Source organism: Mesoplodon mirus (genome assembly GCF_964341445.2).
Source record: "Mesoplodon mirus genome assembly, chromosome: 6".
Lineage (NCBI taxonomy): Eukaryota > Metazoa > Chordata > Mammalia > Artiodactyla > Ziphiidae > Mesoplodon > Mesoplodon mirus.
This window is the reverse complement of record NC_138982.1, coordinates 98,467,885-98,493,205: the sequence shown is the minus strand read 5'-3', so window position 1 is coordinate 98,493,205 and position 25,321 is coordinate 98,467,885. Positions and strand designations below refer to the sequence as shown.

General features: G+C 37.4%; 1 protein-coding gene across 6 annotated transcripts in view; it reads right to left on the bottom strand.

Annotated features, from left to right (window-relative positions):
- SENP7 (SUMO specific peptidase 7) overlaps positions 1–25,321 on the bottom strand; it is a gene marked incomplete at its 3' end in the record, with an annotated part of 175,799 nt that overhangs the window by 24,642 nt on the left and 125,836 nt on the right. For 5 of the 6 annotated variants that reach the window (XM_082624929.1, XM_082624933.1, XM_082624931.1 and 2 more), the window contains 5 exons: positions 13,711–13,892; positions 11,942–12,281; positions 10,953–11,110; positions 9,470–9,616; positions 4,749–4,782 (listed from right to left, as the gene is read on the bottom strand). In XM_082624929.1, the coding sequence (XP_082481055.1) occupies positions 4,749–4,782; positions 9,470–9,616; positions 10,953–11,110; positions 11,942–12,281; positions 13,711–13,892 (861 nt within the window). The remainder of the gene's footprint in view (positions 1–4,748; positions 4,783–9,469; positions 9,617–10,952; positions 11,111–11,941; positions 12,282–13,710; positions 13,893–25,321) is intronic. The other variant, XM_082624930.1, reaches the window with a different exon arrangement.

The window sequence follows — 25,321 nt, the reverse complement described above, 5'->3', positions numbered from 1 at the left end:
GCTTTGTAATACAATTTGAAATCAGGACGTGTGGTGCCTCCACTTGTGTTCTTCTCAGGAATGCTTTGGATATTTGGGGTCTTTTGTTGTTCCATACAAATTTTAGGATTTTTTTTTTCTATTTCTGTGAAAGACTCCATTAGATTCTGTGAAAGACTCCATTAGAACTTTGACAGGGATTACAGTGAATCTGTAGACCGCTCTGGGTAATATGGACATTTTAACAATATTAATTCTTCCAGTCTATGAACACTGTAACTCCTCCATTCTGAAAACTGTCAGTGAAACTGGCAGCAAAGACAAACAGATTAAGTTAAAAGTAAAGAGTGAGAACCTTCAGAAAAACTTCTCAGCATTTCTTCCTCATGCAGCTCACAGCCCCAAATAGTTGATACTATTTCTGTGAAATCTAAATAGTTATTACTAATCCAAATGTTCCAAGCTCTTAGTATGAAAGTTAAATATTCTTTAGGAAGGCTGCTTTAAATAGATTCCCTTAAAAAAACCAGGGGGCATTTAACACCATCACAAGAAAAATTTACCTCATTACCAAATTTTCCCAAAATATTTAGTTTATTCTGTTACAGGGCTATGACAGACACTGAAAGTAGGAATTGCCTATCATTTTTCCTACCTACTGTTAGGGATTTTAGTAACAGGACCCTAATTTTATGAGGAAGCAAGATACCCACCTCTTAAAAACTCTATTTCCTAGCTTCCTTTGCAAATAGATGTGTGGTCATTTGACTACATTCTAGCTAAGAAAATATAAGCAGAAGGTTAGGTGGTATGCACACCCAAGAAGACTTCTTAAAAGGGAAAGAGATTGGCGGTATGTATTCTTTCTACCATTTTTCCTTTTCTCCTGCTCTCTACCTGGAACATTAAAACATGATGGCTGGACTTCCCTGGTGGCACAGTGGTTAAGAATCCACCTGCCAATTCAGGGAACATGGGTTCGGTCCCTGGTCTGGGAAGATCCCACATGCCACGGAACAACTAAGCCTGTGCGCCACAACTACTGAGCCTGTGCTCTACAGCCCACAAGCTACAACTACTGAGCCCGCGTGCCACAACTACTGAAGCCCATGCGCCTAGAGCCCATGCTCTGCAAAAAGAGAAGCCACCGCAAGGAGAAGTCCGCACACTGCAATGAAGACCCAACACAGCCAAAAATAAATAAATGAACAAATTTATTAAAAAAAAAAAAACATGATAGCTGGAGTATGAGCAGCCATATGGACCATGAGACAAACTAGAGGATTAAAGTCATGTGTCAGGGATGACAGAGTAAGAAAATGAAAAGAGTCTGGGTCTCTGATGACCAAATAAACACCATATCAGCCCTGTTCAGTCTACCTCTGGAATTCTTAAATGTGAAGAAAAAATAAACTATTTTCTTTAAGCCACAGCCAAACATAATTAACAGCTAATATAAATATGAATAAATCAATTTTTTCCCACAGCTGCTGCAGAAAAATAAACATTTAGACCCCTAGATTTCCCCACCTACAAAAACCTTTCACATGCATGCCTTGTTTTATTTATTTATTTATTGGTTGCACCAGGTCTTAGTTGCAGCAGGCAGGCTCCTTAGTTGCAGCTCTCCTGCTCCTTAGTTGCGGCATGTGGGCTCCTCAGTTGCGGGTCGCTGGCTCCTTAGCTGCAGCATGAGAACTCTTAGCTGCAGCATGCACGTGGGATCTAGTTCCTTGGCCAGGGATCGAACCCGGGCCCCCTGCACTGGGAGCATGGAGCCTTAATCACTGCACCACCAGGGAAGTCCCTGCATGCCTTGTTTTTAAAAAAAAAAATGTTTTTATATGGGGATTTAGCACAGACAGGATTTGAAGAAGCTGACTAATATTTTCCTCTTCCATTATAAAATTGTAAACCCATTACCACCGACAAGAGTATTTTTCCACAATTTTTAATTAAAATCATCTTTTAAAGATCATTTGGAGCTGATTCACTTTGCTATAAAGCAGAAACTAACACACCATTGTAAAGCAATTATGCTCCAATAAAGATGTCAAAAAAAAAATCATTTGGGAACTCTCCTGGCAGTCCAGTGGTTAAGACTCCACACTTCCATTGCAAGGGGCCTGGGTTAGATCCCTGGTTGGGGAACTAAGATCCCACATGCTGTGCAGTGTGGCCAAAAAAGTATTTAAAAAAATTATATATATATACATATATATATCTATATTCATTTGGGATAGAAAAGCTATAAAGAAAGCAACATTTGAAACAAAGTACAAAATATTAATGATGAAAACCTAAAATATCATTTTTGATGTCTGTTTGTATCATAAGAATTTAAGAGGTAGCTCCATTACAAAGGTCTTTACCTATAGATTTTAGTTAGATGTAGTGGGACTACATCAAACTACACAGCTTCTACATGGCAAAGGAAATCATCAACAAAATTAAAAGGCAACCTACTGAATGAGAGAAAATATTTGCAAGTCACATATCTGATAAGGGGTTAAAATTCAAAATATATAATGAACTCATACAACTCAATAGCAAAAAACCCTCAAACAATCTGACTGAAAAAAAGGCAGAGACACTGAAAAGACATTTTTCCAAGGAAAACATACAGATGGCCAACAGGTACACAAAAAGGTGGTCAACATTGCTACTCATCACGGAAATGAAAATCAAAACCACTATGATATGCCACCTCACGCCTATTAGAATGGCTATTACCAAAAAGAAAAGAAATAATGAGTATTGGCAAGGATGTGGTAACAAGGAACTCTTGTGCACTTGTGCACTGTTGGTGGTAATGTAAACTGGTGCAGCCACTATGGAGAACAGAGTGTTCTCAAAAAAAATTGTTTTAATGATCCAGCAACTCCACTTCTGGGTATTTATGCAAAGGAAAGGAAAACATTAATTAGAAAAAAATATATATGCACTCCCATGTTAACTGCAGCATTGTTCACAATAGCCAAGATATGGAAAAAACCTAAGTGTCCATCAATGGATGAATGAATATGTGATAAATAATATGTGATATATATACAATGGAATACTGTTCTGCCAAAAAAAAAAAAGGAACGAAATCTTACCATTTGCAACAACATGCCTTGAGGGCATTATGCTAAGCGAAGTAAGCCAGAGAAAGACAAATACCGTATGACATAACTTATAAGTGGAATCTTTAAAAAAAAAAAAGCTCATAGATACAGAGATCAGATTGGTAGTTGCCAGAAGCAGGGGGTGGACGAAATGACAGAAGGGGATAAAAAGATATAAATTTCCAACTATAAAATAAATAAGCCGTGAGGATATAATGTGCAGCACATGGTGACTATTGTTAACAATACTGTATTGCATATTTAAGATCTATCACATAGATCTTAAAAGTCCGCATCACGCACAAAAAAATTTTTGTAACTATGTATGGGGATGGATGTTAACTTGACTTACTGGGGGAATCATTTTGCAATATATACAAATATCGAATCATAATATTGTACACCTGAAATTAATATAATGTTGTACGTCATTTATGCCTCTATTAAAGAAAAAGAAATCGAGAGGTAGTTCTGTTACCCAGGTCTTTATCTACAGATTATAGCACTATCTTTTATGAAGTTATTTCCTCTTGAATCACAGGCCTTGGTTTCTTTAAATAGCTAATGTTATATTATTCCACAATAACTTATTAAAATTTCCTAATTAGGAATATCAGTATATTTATTTTTATATATTATATATGCCTTACATATTCTTACTACTTATAGTAGCTTCCTAATCATTAGATTCATTATTATAACATACAGTTGTGGATTCTGTACATGGGTATCTGGGGAGTCCAACTAAAGTTACTTCAATCTCATCTTCAGTCTTGAAATACAGGTTTCCTCTTCCCCAGTTCATTTCTGAAGTGCTATTTGTATATATTGTTTTTGTTCATTCTTCTCATAATTCATTCTCTAAAGAGATTATTCTCTGTTGCTTATTATTTGTTCTCTTAATGTTATTTATTCTGAAAGGTTTTTATTTGGAAAGAGAATGAGAAACTTGTTTGAGTCTCTACAAATTATAGGTCCATTTTCCAATCCACATTGCCTTACTCAGATAAGAAACAGTTCTGCCTGTTTAAATCTCTTAATCCCTATGCAAAACCATTTTACATGTTTGTGTGCAACACTAAAAATTTTCCTTATACTTCTTTACTTACAGTTTCTATTTTCATCCATTTTATGTATCAAAAATCTTGCTATCAAAACTACTTTCGGGGCCTCCCTGGTGGCGCAGTGGTTGAGAGTCTGCCTGCCGATGCAGGGGATACGGGTTCGTGCCCCGGTCCGGGAGGATCCCATATGCCGCGGAGCGGCTGGGCCCGTGAGCCATGGCTGCTGAGCCTGCGCATCCGGAGCCTGTGCTCCGCAACGGGAGAGGCCACAACAGTAAGAGGCCCGCATACCGCAAAAAAAAAAAAAAAAAAAAAACTACTTTCGTTAATCCCAAGAAATTGCCATGAGTCCCTTCATATTACTTGAAGTCATTAAAACAACAGTATAAAAATAGTATATTTTAAGTGTTATAAAACATTTTAACACCTTTTGAAGCTGCTAAAAAAAGTGTTAAATTGAAACATTATTAACCTTATTATTCTACACTGGAAAAAATTATGAAAAACTAATTGCAGAAATATCTCAGAATTTTTGCTGACCAATTATTTTATACTCAAAATTACAGTGAAAAGAGGTCGTAAGACAATGATAGCTTACCTTGAAATGGGATCTTAATATACTTTGTCGTGAACTAAAGGAAAAATAAAAAAGCAACATACGAGTTACCACTCAAGATGTGTTACTATTCAAATTTTTCAAAATTTTTTTCTTTTTTAAACCACAAGTACATAATCAAAGTCTATATTAGAAGTCTTAAGCCTTTTCCTCAATAAACCAAAAAGGTGTTTCACTGTAAAGACTTAGTTTTATGGAAGTTTAGGAACCCTGTGCAAGTAGCTTAATTCTCAATATGCTCATTTATAAAAACCAGTAAGACTTTACTTAATATACTTTTCAAAAATGTTTCCTGAATATTAATAAAAAAAAAAAAAGACAAAGTCCAGAAGAAACTGCCAAAAGACCTCACAGGGTGTCACTGACTTTGGTAAATAAATCACAAAGCAGGATTTGATCCTTAGCTTTGCTGACATTCCCAGCATTAATTTTTCTTTGTTCCATGTTATAAATTCCCTCTAAGGATTCAGCAAGGTTCCTGCTCTTTCTGCTCCTTCTGTGACAAGATGCCAAATTTTCTCTAGGTATCTTTTGTATATATCTGACCTCCTTAAGTGTTGGGGGTTTTTTGGGGTTTTTTGTTTGTTTGTTTGTTTTTGTGGTATGCCGGCCTCTCACTATTGTGGCCTCTCCCGTTGCAGAGCACAGGCTCTGGACGCGCAGGCTCAGCGGCCATGGCTCACGGGCCAGCTGCTCCGCGGCATGTGGGATCTTCCCGGACCGGGCCACGAACCCGTGTTCCCTGAATCGGCAGGCGGACTCTCAACCACTGCACCACCAGGAAAGCCCAAGTGTTGGTTTTATAATAAAGCCTCAAGAGTTGTGGAGTACCTAAATCTTACATGTACCACCTAAAATAGATGTCCTTTGAAGTTTGTCAAATCAATTCATGCCTATTTATTTATTACATGGTTAGGTTTCTCTTTTGATCAATACATTTATGAAATTGTTGACCAAATCAGGGATACAGTCTGTGAGTACAAAATTGAAAATGGCCTTGGTACATGGGTACCTAAATTAACTACCAACAGAGTTCCAAATAAGTAGCAAACAATGTTTGGTGAAACCACAGATTTAGTAAGACTCCTTTTTTTTTTTTTTTTTTTTGCTAATTTAAAAATTATTTCATACTGTAGTTTCACAAATATAAAACTCACATTTCATAGTGTAAGTCAGCCACTTAAGCAAAATTTGAGCAAAAGGACAAATGAGTTAAAAGCTAAGCAAGGGGGCTTCCCTGGTGGCGCAGTGGTTGAGAGTCCGCCTGCCGATGCAGGGGACACGGGTTCGTGTCCCAGTCCAGGAAGATCCCACATGCCATGGAGCAGCTGGGCCCGTGAGCCATGGCCGCTGAGCCTGCGCGTCCAGAGCCTGTGCTCCGCAACGGGAGAGGCCACAACAGTGAGAGGCCCGCATACCGCAAAAAAAAAAAAAAAAAAAAAGCTGAGCAAGGGGTTCAAATGTTGCCTCTCTTATCTCTACCACCTACACAAATAGTAGGTAAACTTAGGTAACGTACTGAACCTCTCAGTTTTTGATAAGACCCTTAATCAAGGGGAGCTATTATCATTAGACACTAGCATCTGATTAAGTATGTTATCTAGCTTGATTTATTCAAATACACCTTATTATTATGTCACCTTCACATAACTGCTATATATATTTGGTGTATATTTCCCCTTGCTAAATTCTTTCAGGCATGTTTCACTGGGTCTTTAATCTCATAAAATATATCTTAGCAATTGTAAATAACTAGTTATAGAAAATGAATATAAGGAGTGTTTGCTTTTGAGATTTTATAGTCATTACTATGAAATTACAAATTAGAAGTAGTGCATCTATATATCTTTGGCCTCTTTCTACATTATTGTTTCATTCTCCCACCATAAGCACCCCTGTCCTATGAAACCTTTCTGTTTGGCAGGGATCACATACTCATTTACACCTTTTCTGATGACTAAGCCAACATGTACTCTCTCCCAAAGGCAAAGCCCTATTTGCAGCAAAAACTGAATCCCCAGTTAAGAAAATCAGAAGGATGTTTTTGTGGCAATAAGGTAATCCCAAGTTCTCTGAAATCATACCACATCTACTTAAACTTAAAAATAAAGCTGAACATAAGAGCTATTTTATAGCTTCTTACAACAGCCAGTACAGTTCTTTGAACATAATATACACTTAATAAACATTTTTCCTACTATTAACAAAAGTGAGATCTAAAAAATTAAATGTGCAGCATTCTCTACACTAAAAAAAGGTAATAATAACTTAAATGTCCCACTATAAAAAAAAAAAGGCTCTAACTTATGTAAGAGTTTCCCACTACAGGTATTTCTCTGGCTCAGCTAAACTGTAACTGTCATGACAGTGAGAACAATATCTCCAGTGTCCATAACAATATATAGCAGACACCCATTAAACATCTGGAAAATTACTAACTTTAATTCTCTAATATATTACCCCCTCAAAAAAGAAGTTCTTTAATTTCTAAATTACAGAGCATAATGAACTCTGTCTGAAAAAGAATATATATTCACAGTTTTTTGAAAAACTTGAAAGTTTTAAGACTTTTACCCTTTTCCTGTTTTATGTTATTCATCATATTTTTTAATTTTAAAATTGCTTACAATCTCTCCATAGCAACCTACCTGTTTTAATTTTTTGCAGAATTCTTCTCAACCTTTCTTCGCATGCATATATTTTACCTGCATATATTTACTAAACTACTTTCCTATAATTAGATATTTAAGTGTTTTTATTTTAATCATAGTTTAAGAGCTCCAACAGACATGAGACAAATTTTTAAGACCTACTTTATGACATTTATGGAATATTTGCAGTACTTTATTATTTGTAGTAGCAAAATTCTGGGACAACTGAAATGTCCAATGGTGAGGAATTAAGGACAATCCAAATATTCCAAAATAGGTACATGAATTACATTAATTTAATATGATTATGGTGAGCTACAAAACAATATGTATAATGTTATATCCTTAGGCTTTAAATATATATGTATCTAATATGAAGAATATGGAATGATATACGCTGTACAGTTAATGGTAATTGTCTCTGTATAATCAAGATTACAGGTGTTCGTTAAATTGTTCCTTTACTCATTTGTAGTTTTTTGTTTGGTTTTGGTTTTTGCCCATAACAAGTCCACTGACCATATAATAGCATAATTAATACATTAATTAATGAAAACCTCTTGCTGAATATTTATATTAAATCCCCCCCCGGCTAATCAGTTATTGTCACATATTTAGGTTACCCAACATTTTGCCATTACAAAGAACTCAACAGAAAAAACTGGTTAAACCTGAATTTTAAATGAAAAAGCTATAAAATGCGGGGGGGGGGGGAATTGTGAAAAGTGAACAAAATTCCTTAAAGAAAATAAGTGTAAAATCACTCTGGGCATAACAAAATTATTAATATCTGAAAACTAGTGATCAGAGAATATTCATTTTAAACAGAATAGCTGTGGTGCTTTCAATCAAAGCAATTTTAACTGTATCACCAGCTACCGTTATTGGTACTTCCCAGAATTTGTACATGTTTACTCTACTGGGATTAGTTAGGTCTTCCCCCTGCATGGTCTCCAAGTAAACATCTACTCTGTGTCTTAAATCATATGCTGTCCTCTCTATGAAGTCTTCCCTGATTCCTCCAGACAGAGGTACTCACTCCCATATGTGCACTTCCTGTACATATTTGCATAGTACGTTTTACTATAATGTAAATATCTATTTACATTTCTGCCTGTTTCATTAGACTACAAGTTCCTTGAAGGCAGAGATCATATCTTACCATTTTTATATTCTCTGCCTTATCCATAACAGAGTGAAATATTAACAAAACTTCTAGGAAAATACCTGAATTATAATCTGACATAGTCAATTCAATTCAACTAATGTTTATAAGTGCTTATTTAGGTTTGAGCCATTTATGTAAAGTGTAAAGGGGAGTAAAAGCATGACTCTTCATCACAAGATGCTTAATGGCTAATGGAGAGGTTTAGGCAAGAATACAAACAAAAACACATAGAATAAATCCTACAGCAGATGTACAAACAAAGTGCTGTAAGTATTTAGTAAAAGAAGAAGTTAATTATGGCTAGGAAGGAGATATCAGGAAAAGGTTTTCTGGAAGAGGAAGTATTTCAGATAAGCCTTAAAAGATTTTAACAGGCAGAAAAATAGAAAATATAGAGAACTGAGCAAAATCCAGTATGGCTTTCATATACAAAACGTGATGAGTTAATACTGAAAAAAAGTGGAAAAATAGAATAGGATCTATTCCTGGAGATCCTTAAATAACAAGTTTGGGAATCTGGAGAACAATTTAAACCATCAAAATGAGATTTCTTCTTTTTGCTATTAACTATACCCTAAAGAAAAATTTACTTTACCATCAAGTAAGTTTTAGAGCCCAAAGAATATCAATGTTACATATGATTTTTTTCACACATAATCCTCATTAGAGTAGTCAGATTACAGATATGATTTTAGGGCATTCCTCTATGGTTTCAAGATTTCACAAGTAAAGACATGTTTCAAAATAGGTATAATGACATATTCAAAATGTCCTATATAAAATTAATCTCAATTCTATTTTCATTTGCACTAAAAAAAGAGAAGACAATCTGAAAATGCCTTGTCCAAAAAGCAAAGCTAAAAAAAAAAATTAAATATACTTACTGTAACACAACCTTTAGAAGCTCCTTTTACTTTACCAATATAAACAGAAGTAAATATAAAATCCAGTTGTAGATCCATCTCATTACTAGGTATAACACAGGAAATGTTTTCCATGACAGGATTATATGGACATAATTCAGATGAAGTCTAACAAGGAAAAAATTATAAAATGCATATAAACCTAAGTATTATATAAATGCTGACAATGATTTTCAAAGTCAAATACTTCTTTAAATTGCTATTAATGAATCTGTGAAGGACTTTACACTGTTCATACTGTGAAGAAATAGTTATCTAGATTTTTTTCCTTAAAAAGTATATGGTTGGACTTCCCTGGTGGTGCAGTGGTTAAGAATCTGCCTGCCAATGCAGGGGACACAGGTTCGAGCCCTGGTCCAGGAAGATCCCACATGCCGCAGAGCAACTAAGTTCATGTGCCACAACTACTGAGCCCGCGTGCCACAACTACTGAAGCCTAGAGCCAGTGCTCCGCAACAAGAGAAGCCACCGCAATGAGAAGCCTGCGCACAGCAACGAAGAGTAGCCCCCCCTCGCCACAACTAGAGAAAGCCAGCGTGCAGCAATGAAGACCCAAAGCAGCCAAAATTAAATAAATTAAATAAATTTTTTTTTTTTACATTTTTTTTTTTTTACAATTTTTTTTTTTTTTTTTTTGCGGTATGCGGGCCTCTCACTGCTGTGGCCTCTCCTGTTGCGGAGCACAGGCTCCGGACGCACAGGCTCAGCAGCCATGGCTCACGGGCCCAGCCGCTCCGCGGCATGTGGGATCTTCCCGGACCGGGGCACGAACCCGTGTCCCCTGCATCGGCAGGCGGACTCTCAACCACTGCGCCACCAGGGAAACCCCAATAAAAAATTTTTTAAGTATATGTTTACTTTGAGAAAATTACTCTAAAAAGCTGAATCCTAAATTAATTCCACAGGCCTAAGTTCCAGAAATACATTCTCCTCTGTATCAAAGCCATTTCAAAGTTAGTATTCTCTGATAGGCTTTATTCATTTTTAACTCAACAGAAATAAATTAAAATTTATATAATGTTTAGTTTAAAATGAGTTTTTAAATACAATATCTCTCTTAATCACCACAACCACCCCATGGGGCAAGTTTTTTTTTTTTCATTTTGTATTTTATAAGTAGAGTTAATATATGTTTGGATTGGTTAAGTGACCTGCCCATGGTAATGCAGTTAGTAAGAAGCAAAACTAATGGGCTTCCCTGGTGGCGCAGTGGTTGACAGTCCGCCTCAGAAGAGGCGGCCAGAAGAAAAATGGTATTAAGCCTTTCACTTCAAATAAAGACAATTACATACTTCCCTCAAACTAATATGAAAGTTGTCTCAAAATTCAAACTAAGAAAATTCATAATTTTTATATAATATTCTGCTTGGCAGAAACAAAAAATAGTCATTAGCCAATAGTGTATATTTCACTGTTAATCTGTGAGAAGACAGAAATAAATTACCCGTACAGATTCACATGTAATCAGTGGTAGTTCTGACACTGCTGGCTCAGAAGTACTCTCACTTTCATTAGAGATGGCATGAACTTGCTTAGGTTGTAATTTAAGAATTTCTGAACTTTTATGTTCAATGGGTCCTTCTTCATCACTGGAAACAACAACTAAAAAGGTAAAATGTATTTTTTAAATGTGTCACAATAATCATATATAAAAAGAGAACTTTGTAATTCATGCAATATATCTTTCATAATCCCACTGAACTGAATCATCTAACTTTATTCAATTTAGAAACTGGCCTATCATTCATTATCTAATGTATACTAGTCACATACAATGTTTCCATGTCAGCACTATTATTTGGCAGTTACCTACAACCTTACCTTCCGGAGGACGAAGATATTTAAAAATGGATAGAGCCATGAGGAGAACTTAGGACCAAATTCTAGTTCTAATAATGTTATTATGCCATCATTCTAAATTGTACTTTAAATCCTGTTACGTTAGTTGCTTTTAGGAGGGGGAAATGGATGGCTAGGGAAAGATGTGGGAGACCAGTCACTGGATATCCTTTAGAACCTTTTTTGTACCATGTGACTGCATCAAATACTGGAAAATTAAAAAATCAAAATTAATTAATTAAATCAAAATTAATGACAATAATTAAACAGCACTTAAACGCTCTGTACTTCAGCTTAATCAACCAAAATGACAATAATAATGGTCCTTACAGAAACTTATAAAAAACTACTGATGAGATTACAGTACACTAATCTAAAAAAAAATTACTTCTGCTTCCAAATACTCCATTCTTTACCTAAATCAATATTACAAAATAAATGAAGGAAGTCCCAAAACCTCAAGTCTTTTTTTTCTGAAGTTAATATATTCCACAATGATGTAATAAATAACTTATTGCCTAGCAAAATTTGTTTGAGAGGAGAAAGAAAACAAATAAGTAGAGGAGAGAAAATTATTATCCTTATGTTACTTACTTGGTTCAGCAGAGATAAATGATTGGTTCCCTTCACTATGTTCACTTAAAACAGGTTTTTCTATTGTGTTCAATTCATTCTCATCCTTCTCGACCACAGGACAATTCCCCACAGTATCAGTAGAAATAGAGCTCTCAAAAGTTTTAGTGGTTGAACATTCAGAGGTGATTTGGGGAGCAGCACTCAAAGCCAACTCCTGACTACAACGTGAGGATAGTTTAGTAAAATCACTTTCTATGGATTCAAGCATAATTTCTTCAAGCAGTTTTGGGTCCTCCTGATAGTTTTCACTTGACTTTTCCAACTCAGTGGATACTGCTGGGTCATTTTCTTGTTCTTTCTGAACATAAATAAATGCATACAAAAATCAGCATTTTTCAAATTTGGCTAACATAAAGAGTTTTTTTAAGTTTAAATTCCTAAAGAAGAATATAAAAGTAAAAACATTATATCATTTCTATAACTATAGGGGTAGAAAACTACTCAATTATACTACATTACTCCTGCCAGTGTCTCTCAAATATATAGAGTTTGGTCTGTCCAATCAGATGCCTAAACATTTTACAAAAGGATGGGAAGGAGAAACTCCCATATTTACAAGTGGTTCAGAGGTCTTCCACAGTCTTGTCAACTTTAAATGAGAGGAATTTTTTTTACAGTTTTATTTTGCAAAAGAGGCCATTTGACATCATATGACTTTAGTAACAAAAAAGCAAAAAAATTAAAAACTTAAGAGGATAACACTATGAAAAATTATGAAAATCAATCACTGCCTTCATGTCTCTATTACTGTATAAATCTAAATCATGTTTATAATTATAACTCAAAGGCGCAGCACAGTCCTGAAATGCCTTGTGAATCAAAGAACTCAAAAAGCTGTCTCCTCATACTTTTATTGTTAACTGCATACTAAGTCTTTGAAAATAGGTAATGTATGCATTGATGTATGTATGGTAATTCTCTACAACAAATTCCCTAAACTCTTGAAAAAGAGATGTCTATAGAAATAGGAAGTAAATTACTACTGATAAAATAGGTCAGGTAATAATTTCACAGAGCAAGTGAAAAAGCAATTGACTGGACAGTATGAAAAGTATTTGGTTATAATAAGGGGGGGGAAACAGGTCTGAAAGATATACATCAAACTACTAACTAAGGGCTGGTTATCAGAGGAGAAATACTTTTAACTTTTTTACTTGTTCATAATACAGTCAGCCTTCTGTATGCACAGATTCCACCAACCGCAGGTTCCACCAAATGCAAATGGTAAATATTTCCAGAAAAATAATTCCAGAAATTTACAAAAGGCAAAACTTGAATTTGCCATGCAGAGACAACTATTTACATAGCATTTACATTGTATTTATAGCCATTTACATATCATTTACATTGTATTAGTTATTATAAGTAATCTAGAGATGATTTAAAATATACAGGAAGATGTAGATTATATGCAAATATTACACCATTTTATATAAGGGATTTAAGCATCTATGGATTTTGGTAAGTGCAGGGTCCCGGAACCAATACTATGTAGATACTGAGTGATGACTGTATTTGAAATTTGTTCCCATAACTGTATTACTGCAAAAAAAAAAGTTGTATTTAAATTATTTTTTAAAAAATAAACAGAATCAAAAAATGGGCAAAGAAAAGAAAGAAATACGATGATAAAAGCAGAAAGCCAGGAGAACATTATTCGGCCACAGTCAATTCATTTTTATCATAGCACAAATTGTTTCATATGACATCTAAATACCTCTACTTACTGTCTGTTCTGCTGACTTATACAAAGAAGTAGGATTAAGAGAACCAGGTAAATTACTTCTAAGCCTTTGTTTTCTCTTCCTGGAAATCAGAGTGGGTTCCATTTTTGAATCAGAATATGTATTGTCCTTGTTTCTGCTCCCCTCTTCAAGATGATCACAACCTCTACTTCCCCTATTGAGGTCTTAAAAAAACAGAAGAGACATAAATATGGCCAAAAAGTAAAGAAAGAATCCCATTTAGAAGAGCTCAAATAAAATCATCAAAATTACTACACTACTTTCAAAGCTAGTTTTTTCATAGTCCACTGCTAAATTCTCATACTAACATGGATGAATATAAAGACATATCCCATTTTAAACTGCATACATAAAGCAAATGTTCATTGTACAAAAAATATAAGATATGGGAAATATATTAAAAGGTAGTATTCTTTAGTAACCAAAGCAAAGCAACCAAACCATGTTTTTCCTTTTCCCATGACTGCATTTTACTATGATACAAAAAAAAAGTCTTAATAAAATTTTGAAAGTTAGTCTCTTAAAAAGTTTTTTAAATTCACTGTGATTTTAGAAATTACAACTAATTTAGCAATTAGTTGTCTTTTTTAAATGTAAGTTTTACATATACATATTTTTTAAATGAAAAGGGACAATAATTTGCAAGAGTAGAGTATTGATCACTGTTCTTTTAAAAGGAGAGAAAATACCTTTCCTCAGCAGGTGACTGTGATAAATAAATATTCATAAGGCTAACAATTTTCTTCACAGTTTATTTCTTTTTTAAAAAAAAATCAAGACCCTATAATTTTAAACCTCCAATAAATTTATCACCCTACGGAAAAGGAAGTACTCCCTTTTTTAAGTCAAAAGAGCATTATTTTGAAACCCATATCAAGTATTAACAAACCTGCTTAGTATTTCAGTTATCAAATATATGTGCTGTAAAAAAAAAAAACCTTCCAAAAGGTTCTACCTAACTAACTGAGGGTTATCCTAACTAACTGAAGGTTATCCTGAATTATTTTGCTCTCTGAATCTACACCATACAAGTACCAACTCAGAGTTCACACAAAGCAAGTCCCAAAGCAGCTTGCTTGAATTCATAACTTAAAATCTATGTAACACTGAATGGCCTGACCTCTCAATTCACTCAAAGTTCTTCAACACTATACACCTTCTCTTCAAACTATTCTTGCTCTTACTCTAGCTTTATAAACATCTAATGACTAACATTCATAATTTCTCTTTGTCTTTGTTTAAAAGGCAGGCATCGGGACAGGACAGAGGGCAAAAACTCCAAGACTGTTAACAGTCTTGCAATTTCTAAAGACAACACTCTTAACTGCCTCCCCCCAGGAAAATAAAATACCCCCAAATTATCAACACAGTATTTTGAAAAGCACAATAAATTTTATTTCTAATTCTGTAAACTGTAAAGGTAGTCAAAGACAATTTCTACTTATAAATACCATATCAAGTTATAATTTCTAACCATAAATGCTACAGCAAAAACTGAAGAGGGATTAGCTCAAGATGGCGAAGTTGAAGGACGCGAGCGCATCCCCTTTTTATGAAAACACCAAAATCACAACTAACTGCTGAACAACCAGGGACAAAAAAACACTGGAACCTACCAAAAAAAGAATACCCTACATCCAAAGACAAAGAGGAGGCCACAGCAAGATGGTAGGAGGTACGCAACAGCAATAAACTCAAATCCTATACCCGCCAAGTGGATGACCCAAAAGTGGACAACAATTATACTACAGAAGTTACCCCACAGGAGTGAAAGTTCTGAGACCCACATCAGGCTTCCCAGCCTGGGGGTCCAACAACAGAAGGAGAAGTCCCCAGAGAATCTAGCTTTGAAGGCTAGTGGGGTTTGATCAAAGGACGGCCACAGGACTGGGAGAAACTCCACTCTTGGAGAGCACACACAAAGTCTCATTCAAACCAGGACCCAGGGGAAAAAGGAGTGATGCCATAAGAGACTGGGCTAGACCTCCCTGCTATTACTGAAGGGTCTCCTGTGGAGGCGGATGGTGGCTGAGGCTCACAGTGGGGAAAAGGACACTGGAACCCACAGTTCTGATAAGTACCAACTGGCAGGAGCCCACCCGGAGGCCGCCATTAGCCCCACTAAACAGCTTGTAGGCTCCAGTACTGGGTCACCTCAGGCCAAACAAGCAATAGGGTGAGAACCCTGCCCCACTCATCAACAGACAAGCGGATTAAAGTTTTACTGAGGGCTAGGGGTAAGATGGCGGAAGAGTAAGACGCGGAAATCACCTTCCTCCCCACAGATACATCAGAAATACGTCTACACGTGGAACAACTCCTACAGAACACCTACTAAACTCCGGCAGAAGAACTCAGGCCTCCCAAAAGGCAAGAAACTCCCCCACGTACCTGGGTAGGGCAAAAGAATAAAGAGACCAAAGGATAGGGACGGGACCTGCACCAGTGGGAGGGAGCCATGAATGAGGAAAGGTTTCCACACACTAGGAAGCCCCTTCGCGGGCGGAGACTCCGGGTGGCGGAGGGGGGAAGCTTCGGAGCCACGGAGGAGAGCGCAGCAACAGAGGTGCGGAGGGCAAAGCAGAGAGATTCCCGCACAGAGGATCGGTGCCGACCCGGCACTCACCAGCCCGAGAGGCTTGTCTGCTCAGCCGCTGGGGCGGGGCTGGGAGCTGAGGCTCGGGCTTCGGTTGGATCACAGGGAGAGGACTGGCAGTGTCAACACAGCCTGAAGGAGGTTAGTGCGCCACAGCCAGCCAGGAGGGAGTCGGGGGAAAAGGCTGGGCCTGCCAAAGAGGCAAGAGACTTCTTCTTCCCTCTTTGATTCCTGGTGCGAGAGGAGAGGGGATTAAGAGTGCTGCTTAAAGGAGCTCCAGAGACGGCGCGAGCCACAGCTAACAGCGCGGATCCCAGAGACGCGCATGAGACGCTAAGGCTACTGCTGCCGCCACCAAGAAGCCTGTGTGCGAGCACAGGTCACTCTCCACACCTCCCTTCCCGGGAGCCTGTGCAGCCTGCCACTGCCAGGGTCCCGGGATCCAGGAACAACTTCCCCAGGAGAACGCACGGCGCGCCTCAGGCTGGTGCAACGTCCTGCCGGCCTATGCCGCCGCAGGCTCGCCCCGCATCCATGCCCCTCCCTCCCCTCGGCCTGAGTGAGCCAGAGCCCCCGAATCAGCTGCTCCTTTAACCACGTCCTGTCTGAGAACAAACGCCCTCTGGCATACACGCAGAAGCGGGGCCAAAGTCAAAGATGAGCCCCGGAAGCTCTGGAAACAAAGAAGAGAAAGGGAAATCTCTCACAGCAGCCTCAGGAGCAGCGGATTAAATCTCCACAATCAACTTGATGTACGCTGCATCTGTCAAATACATGAATAGACAGTGAACCATCCCAAATTGAGGAGGTGGACTTTGAGAGCAAGATTTATTATTTTTTCCCCTTTGCCTCTTTTTGTGACCGTGTGGATGAAAGGCTCTTGGTGCTGCAGCCAGGAGTCAGTGCTGTGCCTCAGAGGTGGGAGAGCCAACTTCAGGACACTGGTCCACAAGAGACCTCCCAGCTCCACATAATATCAAATGGTGAAAATCTCCCAGAGATCTCCATCTCAACACCAGCACCCACCTTCACTCAACGACCAGCAAGATACAGTACAGGACACCCTATGCCAAACAACTACCAAGACAGGAACACAACCCCACCCATTAGCAGAGAGGCTGCCTAAAATCATAATAAGGCCACAGACACCCCAAAACACACCACCAGATGTGGACCTGCCCAGCAGAAAGACAAGATCCAGCCTCATCCACCAGAACACAGGCATTAGTCCCCTCCACCAGGAAGCCTACACAAACCACTGAACCAACTTTAGCCACTGGGGGCAGACACCAAAAACAACGGGAACTACGAACCTGCAGCCTGCAAAAAGGAGACCCCAAACACAGTAAGATAAGCAAAATGAGAAGACAGAAAAACACACAGCAGGAGAAGGAGCAAGATAAAAACCCACCAGACTTAACAAATGAAGAGGAAATAGGCAGTCTACCTGAAAAAGAATTCAGAATAATGATAGTAAAGATGATCTAAAATCTAGGAAATAGAATAGAGAAAATGCAAGAAACATTTAACAAGGACCTAAAAGGACTAAAGATGAAACAAGCAACAATGAACAACACAATAAATGAAATTTAAAATACTCTAGAAGGGATCAATAGCAGAATAACGGAGGCAGAAGAATGGATAAGTGACGTGGAAGATAAAATAGTGGAAATAACTACTGCAGAGCAGAATAAAGAAAAAAGAATAAAAAGAACTGAGGACAGTCTCAGAGACCTCTGGGACAACATTAAACGCACAAACATTCGAATTATAGGGGTCCCAGAAGAAGAAGAGAAAAAGAAAGGGACTGAGAAAATATTTAAAGAGATTATAGTTGAAAACTTCCCTAATATGGGAAAAGAAGTAGTTAATCAAGTCCAGGACGCACAGAGAGTGCCATACAGGATAAATCCAAGGAGAAATACGCCAAGACACATATTAATCAAACTGTCAAAAATTAAATACAAAGAAAACATATTAAAAGCAGCAAGGGAAAAACAACAAATAACACACAAGGGAATCCCCATAAGGTTAACCACTGATCTTTCAGCAGAAACACTGCAAACCAGAAGGGACTGGCAGGACATATTTAGAGTGATGAAGGAGGAAAAACCTGCAACCAAGATTACTCTACCCAGCAAGGATCTCATTCAGATTTGATGGAGAAATTAAAACCTTTACAGACAAGCAAAAGCTCAGAGAGTTCACCACCACCAAACCAGCTTTACAATAAATGCTAAAGGAACTTCTCTAGGCAAGAAACACAAAAGAAGGAAAAGACCTACAATAACGAACCCAAAACAATTTAGAAAAGGGGAATAGGAACATACAAATCGATAATTACCTTAAATGTAAATGGACTAAATGCTCCCACCAAAAGACACAGATTGGCTGAATGGATACAAAAACAAGACCCATATATATGCTGTCTACAAGAGACCCACTTCAGACCTAAAGACACATACAGACTGATAGTAGGGGATGGAAAAAGATATTCCATGCAAATGGAAACCAAAAGAAAGCTGGAGTAGCAATTCTCATATCAGACAAAATAGACTTTAAAATAAAGACTATTAGAAGAAACAAAGAAGGACACTACATAATGATCAAGGGATCGATCCAAGAAGAAGATATAACGATTGTAAATATTTATGCACCCAACATAGGAGCACCTCAATACATAAGGCAAATACTAACAGCCACAAAAGGGGAAATAGACAGTAACACATACATAGTAGAGGACTTTAACACTCCACTTCCACCAATGGACAGATCATCCAAAATGAAAATAAATAAGGAAACAGAGCTTTAAATAATACATTAAACAAGATGGACTTAATTGATATTTATAGGACATTCCATTCAAAAACAACATAATACACATTTTTCTCAAGTGCTCATGGAACATTCACCAGTACAGATCATGTCTTCGGTCACAAAGCAAGCCTTGGTAAATTTAAGAAAATTCAAACTGTATCAGGTATCTTTTCCAACCACAATGCTATGAGACTAGATATCAATTACAGGAAAAGATCTGTAAAAAATACAAACACATGGAGGCCAAACAATACACTACTTAATAACGAAGTGATCAATGAAGAAATCAAAGAGGAAATTAAAAAATACCTAGAAACAAATGACAATAGAGACACGATGACCCAAAATATATGGGATGCAGCAAAAGCAGTTCTAAGAGGAAAGTTTATAGCAATACAATCCTACCTTAAGAAACAGGAAACATCTCCAATAAACAACCTAACCTTGCACCTAAAGCAATTAGAGAAAGAAGAACAAAAAAACCCAGAGTTAGCAGAAGGAAAGAAATCATAAAGATCAGATCAGAAGTACATGAAAAAGAAATGAAGGAAATGATAGCAAAGGTCAATAAAACTAAAAGCTGGTTCTTTAAGAAGATCAACAAAATTGATAAACCATTAGCCAGACTCATCAAGAAAAAAAGGGAGAAGACTCAAATCAATAGGATTAGAAATGAAAAAGGAGAAGTAACAACTGACACTGCAGAAATACAAAAGATCATGAGAGATTACTACAAGCAACTCTATGCCAATAAAATGGACAACCTGGAAGAAATGGACAAATTCTTAGAAATGCACAACATGCCAAGACTGAATCAGGAAGAAACAGAAAATATGAACAGACCAATCACAAGCACTGAAATTGAAACTGTGATTAAAAATCTTCCAACAAACAAAAGCCCACAGGTTTCACAGGCGAATTCTATCAAACATTTAGAGAAGAGCTAACACCTATCCTTCTCAAACACTTGCAAAATATAGCAGAGGGAGGAACATTCCCAATCTCATTCTACGCAACCACGATCACCCTGATACCAAAACCAGACAAGCATGTCACAAAGAAAGAAAACTACAGGCCAACATCACTGATGAACATAGATGCAAAAATCCTCACAAAATACTAGCAAACAGAATCCAACAGCACATTAAAAGGATCATGCACCATGATCAAGTGGGGTTTATCCCAGGAATGCAAGGATTCTTCAATATATGCAAATCAATCAACGTGGTACACCATATTAACAAATTGAAGGAGAAAAACCATATGATCATCTCAATAGATGCAGAGACAGCTTTCGACAAAATTCAACACCCATTTATGATAAAACCCTGCAGAAAGTAGGCATAGAGGGAACTTTCCTCAACATAATAAAGGCCGTATATGACAAACCCACAGCCAACATCATCCTCAATGGTGAAAAACTGAAAGCATTTCCACTAAGATCAGGAACAAGACAAGGTTGCCCACTCTCACCACTCTTATTCAACATAGTTTTGGAAGTTTTAGCCACAGCAATCAGAGAATAAAAAGAAATAAAAGGAATCCAAATCCGAAAAGAAGAAGTAAAGCTGTCACTCTTTGCAGATGACATGATACTATACATAGAGAATCCTAAAGATGCTACCAAAAAACTACTAGAGCTAATCAATGAATTTGGTAAAGTAGAAGGATACAAAATTAATGCACAGAAATCTCTGGCATTCCTATACACTAATGATGAAAAATCTGAAAGTGAAAATAAGAAAACATTCCCATTTACCATCGCAACAAAAAGAATAAAATATCTAGGAATAAACCTACCTAAGGAGACAAAAGACCTGTATGCAGAAAATTATAAGACACTGATGAAAGAAATTAAAGATGATACAAATAGATGAAGACATATACCATGTTCTTGGATTGGAAGAATCAACATTGTGAAAATGACTCTACTACCCAAAGCAATCTACAGATTCAGTGCAATCCCTATCAAACTACCACTGGCATTTTTCACAGAACTAGAACAAAAAATTTCACAATTTGTATGGAAACACAGAAGACCGTGAATAGCCAAAGCAATCTTGAGAACGAGAGAGTTGGAGGAATCAGGCTCCCTGACTTCAGACTATACTACAAAGCTACAGTAATCAAGACAGTATGGTACTGGCTCAAAAACAGAACTATAGATCAATGGAAAAGGACATAAAGCCCAGAGATAAACCCACGCACATGTGGTCACCTTATCTTTCAAAAAGGAGGCAGGAATGTACAGTGGAGAAAGAACAGCCTCTTCAATAATTGGTGCTGGGAAAACTGGACAGGGACATGTAAAAGTAGGAGATTAGATCATTCCCTAACACCATACACAAAAATAAACTCAAAATGGATTAAAGACCTAAATGTAAGGCCAAACACTATCAAACTCTTAGAGGAAAACATAAGCAGAACACTCTATGACATAAATCACAGCAAGATCCTTTTTGACCCACCTCCTAGAGAAATGGAAATAAAAACAAAAATAAACACATGGGACCTAATGAAACTTCAAAGCTTTTCCACAGCAAAGGAAACCATAAATAAGACGAAAAGACAATCCTCAGAATGGGAGAAAATATTTGCAAATGAAGCAACTGACAAAGGATTAATCTCCAAAATTTACAAGCAGCTCATGCAGCTCAATAACAAAAAAACAAACAACCCAATCCAAAAATGGTCAGAAGACCTAAATAGACATTTCTCCAAAGAAGATATACAATTTGCCAACAAACACATGAAAGAATGCTCAACATCATTAATCATTAGAGAAATACAAATCAAAACTACAATGAGATATCATCTCACACCGGTCAGAATGGCCATCATCAAAAAATCTAGAAACAATAAATGCTGGAGAGGGTGTGGAGAAAAGGGAACACTCTTGCACTGCTGGTGGGAATGTGAAATGGTACAGCCACTATGGAGAACAGTATGGAGGTTCCCTAAAAAACTACAAACAGAACTACCATATGACTCAGCAATTCCACTACTGGGCATATACCCTGAGAAAACCATAATTCAAAAAGAGTCATGTACCAAAATGTTCATTGCGGCTCTGTTTACAATAGCCAGGAGATGGAAACAACCTAAGTGTCCATCATCGGGTGAATGGATAAAGAAGATGTGGCACATATATACAATGGACTATTACTGAGCCATAAAAAGAAACGAAATTGACCTATTTGTAGTGATGTGGATGGACCTAGAGTCTGTCATACAGAGTGAAGTAAGTCAGAAAGAGAAAGACAGATACTGTATGCTAACACATATATATGGAGTTTAAGAAAAAAAAAATGTCATGAAGAACCTAGGGGTAAGACAGGAATAAAGACACAGACCTACTAGAGAATGGACTTGAGGATACGGTTAGGGGGAAGGGTAAGCTGTGACAAGGTGAGAGAGTGGCATGGACATATATACACTACCAAACATAAAATAGATAGATAGTGGGAAGTAGCCGCATAGCACAGGGAGATCAGGCTGGTGCTTTGTGATGACCTAGAGGGGTGGGATAGGGAGGGTGGGAGGGAGGGAGACACAAGAGGGAAGAGATATGGGAACATATGTATATGTATAACTGATTCACTTTGTTATAAAGCAGAAACTAGCACACAATTGTAAAGCAATTATATTCCAATAAAAATGTAAAAAAAATAAAGAAGTTTAACTGAGCACAACCCTGCCCACCAGAAGGATGAGACCCACCTCCACCCACCACCAGTCCCTCCCATCAGGAAGCTTGTAGAAGCCTTTTAAATAGCCTCACCCACCAGAGGGCAGACAGCAGAAGCAAGAACTACAATCCTGCAGCCTGTGGAACGAAATCTACAATCACAGAAAATTAGACAAAATAAGGACTTCCCTGGTGGTGCAGTGGTTAAGAATCCACCTGCCAATGCAGGAAAACGGGTTAGAGCCCTGGTCTGGGAAGATCCCACATGCCACAAAGCAACTAAACCAGTGTGCCACAACTATTGAGCCTACACTCTAGAGCCCGTGAGCCACAACTACTGAGCCCGCATGCCAAAACTACTGAAGCCCATACAGCTAGAGCCCATGCTCCGCAAAAAGAGAAGCCACCGCAATGGGAAGTCCATGCACCACAACGAAGAGTAGCCCCCCCCTCACCCCAACTAGAAAAAGCCTGTGTGCAGCAACAAAGACCGAATGCAGCCATAAATACATAAATAAATTTATTTTTAAGAAAAAGAAAGAAAGAAAATTAGGCAAAATGAAATGGCAAAAGTGTATTTCCCAGATGAAGGAACAAGACAAAACCTCAGAAAAACAACTGAAGTGCAGATAAAAAACCTTCCAGAAAAAGAATTCAGAATAATGATACTGAAGAAGATGCAGGATCAAGGAAAAAGAATGGAGGCAAGGATGGAGAAGATGCAAGAAATGTTTAACAAAGACTTAGAAGAACTAAAGAACAAACAAACAGAGATGAACAATACAGTAACTGAAATGAAAAGTACACGAGAAGGAATCAATGGCAGAATAACTGAGGAGATAACAGAAGAACAGATAAGTGACCTGGAAGACAGAATGGTAGAAATCACTGCTGCAGAACAGAATAAAGAAAAAAGAATGAAAAGAAATGACTGTCTAAGAGATCTCTGGGACAACATTAAACACACCAACATTCACATTATAGGGGTCCCAGAAGGAAAAGAGAGACAGAAAGGACCTGAGAAAAAATTTGAAGAGATAATTGCTGAAAACTTCCCTAACATGGGAAAGGAAACATTCACCCAAGTCCAGGAAGAGCAGAGAGTCCCAGGCAGGATAAACCAAGAAGAAACACACTGAGACACATAGTAATCAAACTGAAAAGAATTAAAGATAAAGAAAAAAATATTAAAAGTAACAAGGGAAAAATGACAAGTAACATACAAGGGAACTCCCATAAGGTTATCAGCTGACTTTTCAGCTGAAACTCTACAGGCCAGAAGGCCATGGCATGATATATTAAAAGTGATGAAAGGGAAGAACCTACAACTAAGAATATTCTACCCAGCAAGACTCTCATTCAAAAGCTTCACAGACAAGCAAAAGCTAAGACAGTTCAGCACCATCAGACCAGCTTTGCAACAAAAGCTAAAGAAACTTCTCTAGGCAGGAAAGAGACCAGCAATTTAAAACAACCTTGTACATATATAGACTACTATTTCAAAACCTCATGGGAATAGCAAACCCAAAAACTACAATAGATACACACACACACACACACACACAAAGAAAAAGGAAAAGCAACCCAAACACAACACTAAAGATGGTCATCCAACCAGAGGAAAAGAGAACAAGAGAGGAAGGGAAGAAAAAAGACGTACGAAAACAAACCCAAAACAATTAAGAAAATGGCAATAGGAACTTACATATCGATAATTACCTTAAATGTAAATGGATTAAATGCTCCAATCAAAAGACATAAAGACTGGCTGAATGGATACAAAAGCAAGACCCATACATATGCTGTCTGCAAGAGACCCACTTCAGACCTAGGGACACATAAAGACTGAAAGTGAGAAGATGGAAAAAGGTATTTGATGCAAATGGAGATCAAAAGAAAGCTGCAATAGCAATACTCATATCAGACAAAGTAGACTTTAAAATAAAGACTGTTATAAGAGACAAAGAAGGACACCACATAATGATCAAGGGATGAACCCAAGAAGAAGATATAACAATTGTAAATATATATGCACCCAACATAGGAGCACCTCAATATATAAGGCAAATGCTAACAGCCATGAAAGGGAAAATCACAGTAACACAATAATACTGAGGACTTTAACACTCCACTTTCATCAATGGACACGTCATCCAGACAGAAAATCAATAAGGAATCACAGGGCTTAAATGACACATTAGACCAGATAGACTTAACTCATATTTATAAAGCACTCTATCCAAAAGCAGCAGAATACACATTCTTCTCCTGTGCACATGGAATGTTCTCCAGGACTGACCACATGCTGGGCCACAGAGAGGCTTGGTAAATTTAAGAAAATTGAAATCATATCAAGCATCTTTTCCAACCACAACACTATGAGATCAGAAGTAAATTACAAAACAAAAACTGTAGGCAATTCCCTGGTGGCGCAGTGGATAAGAACCCATATGCCAATGCAAGGGACATGGGTTCAAGCCCTGGTCCAGGAA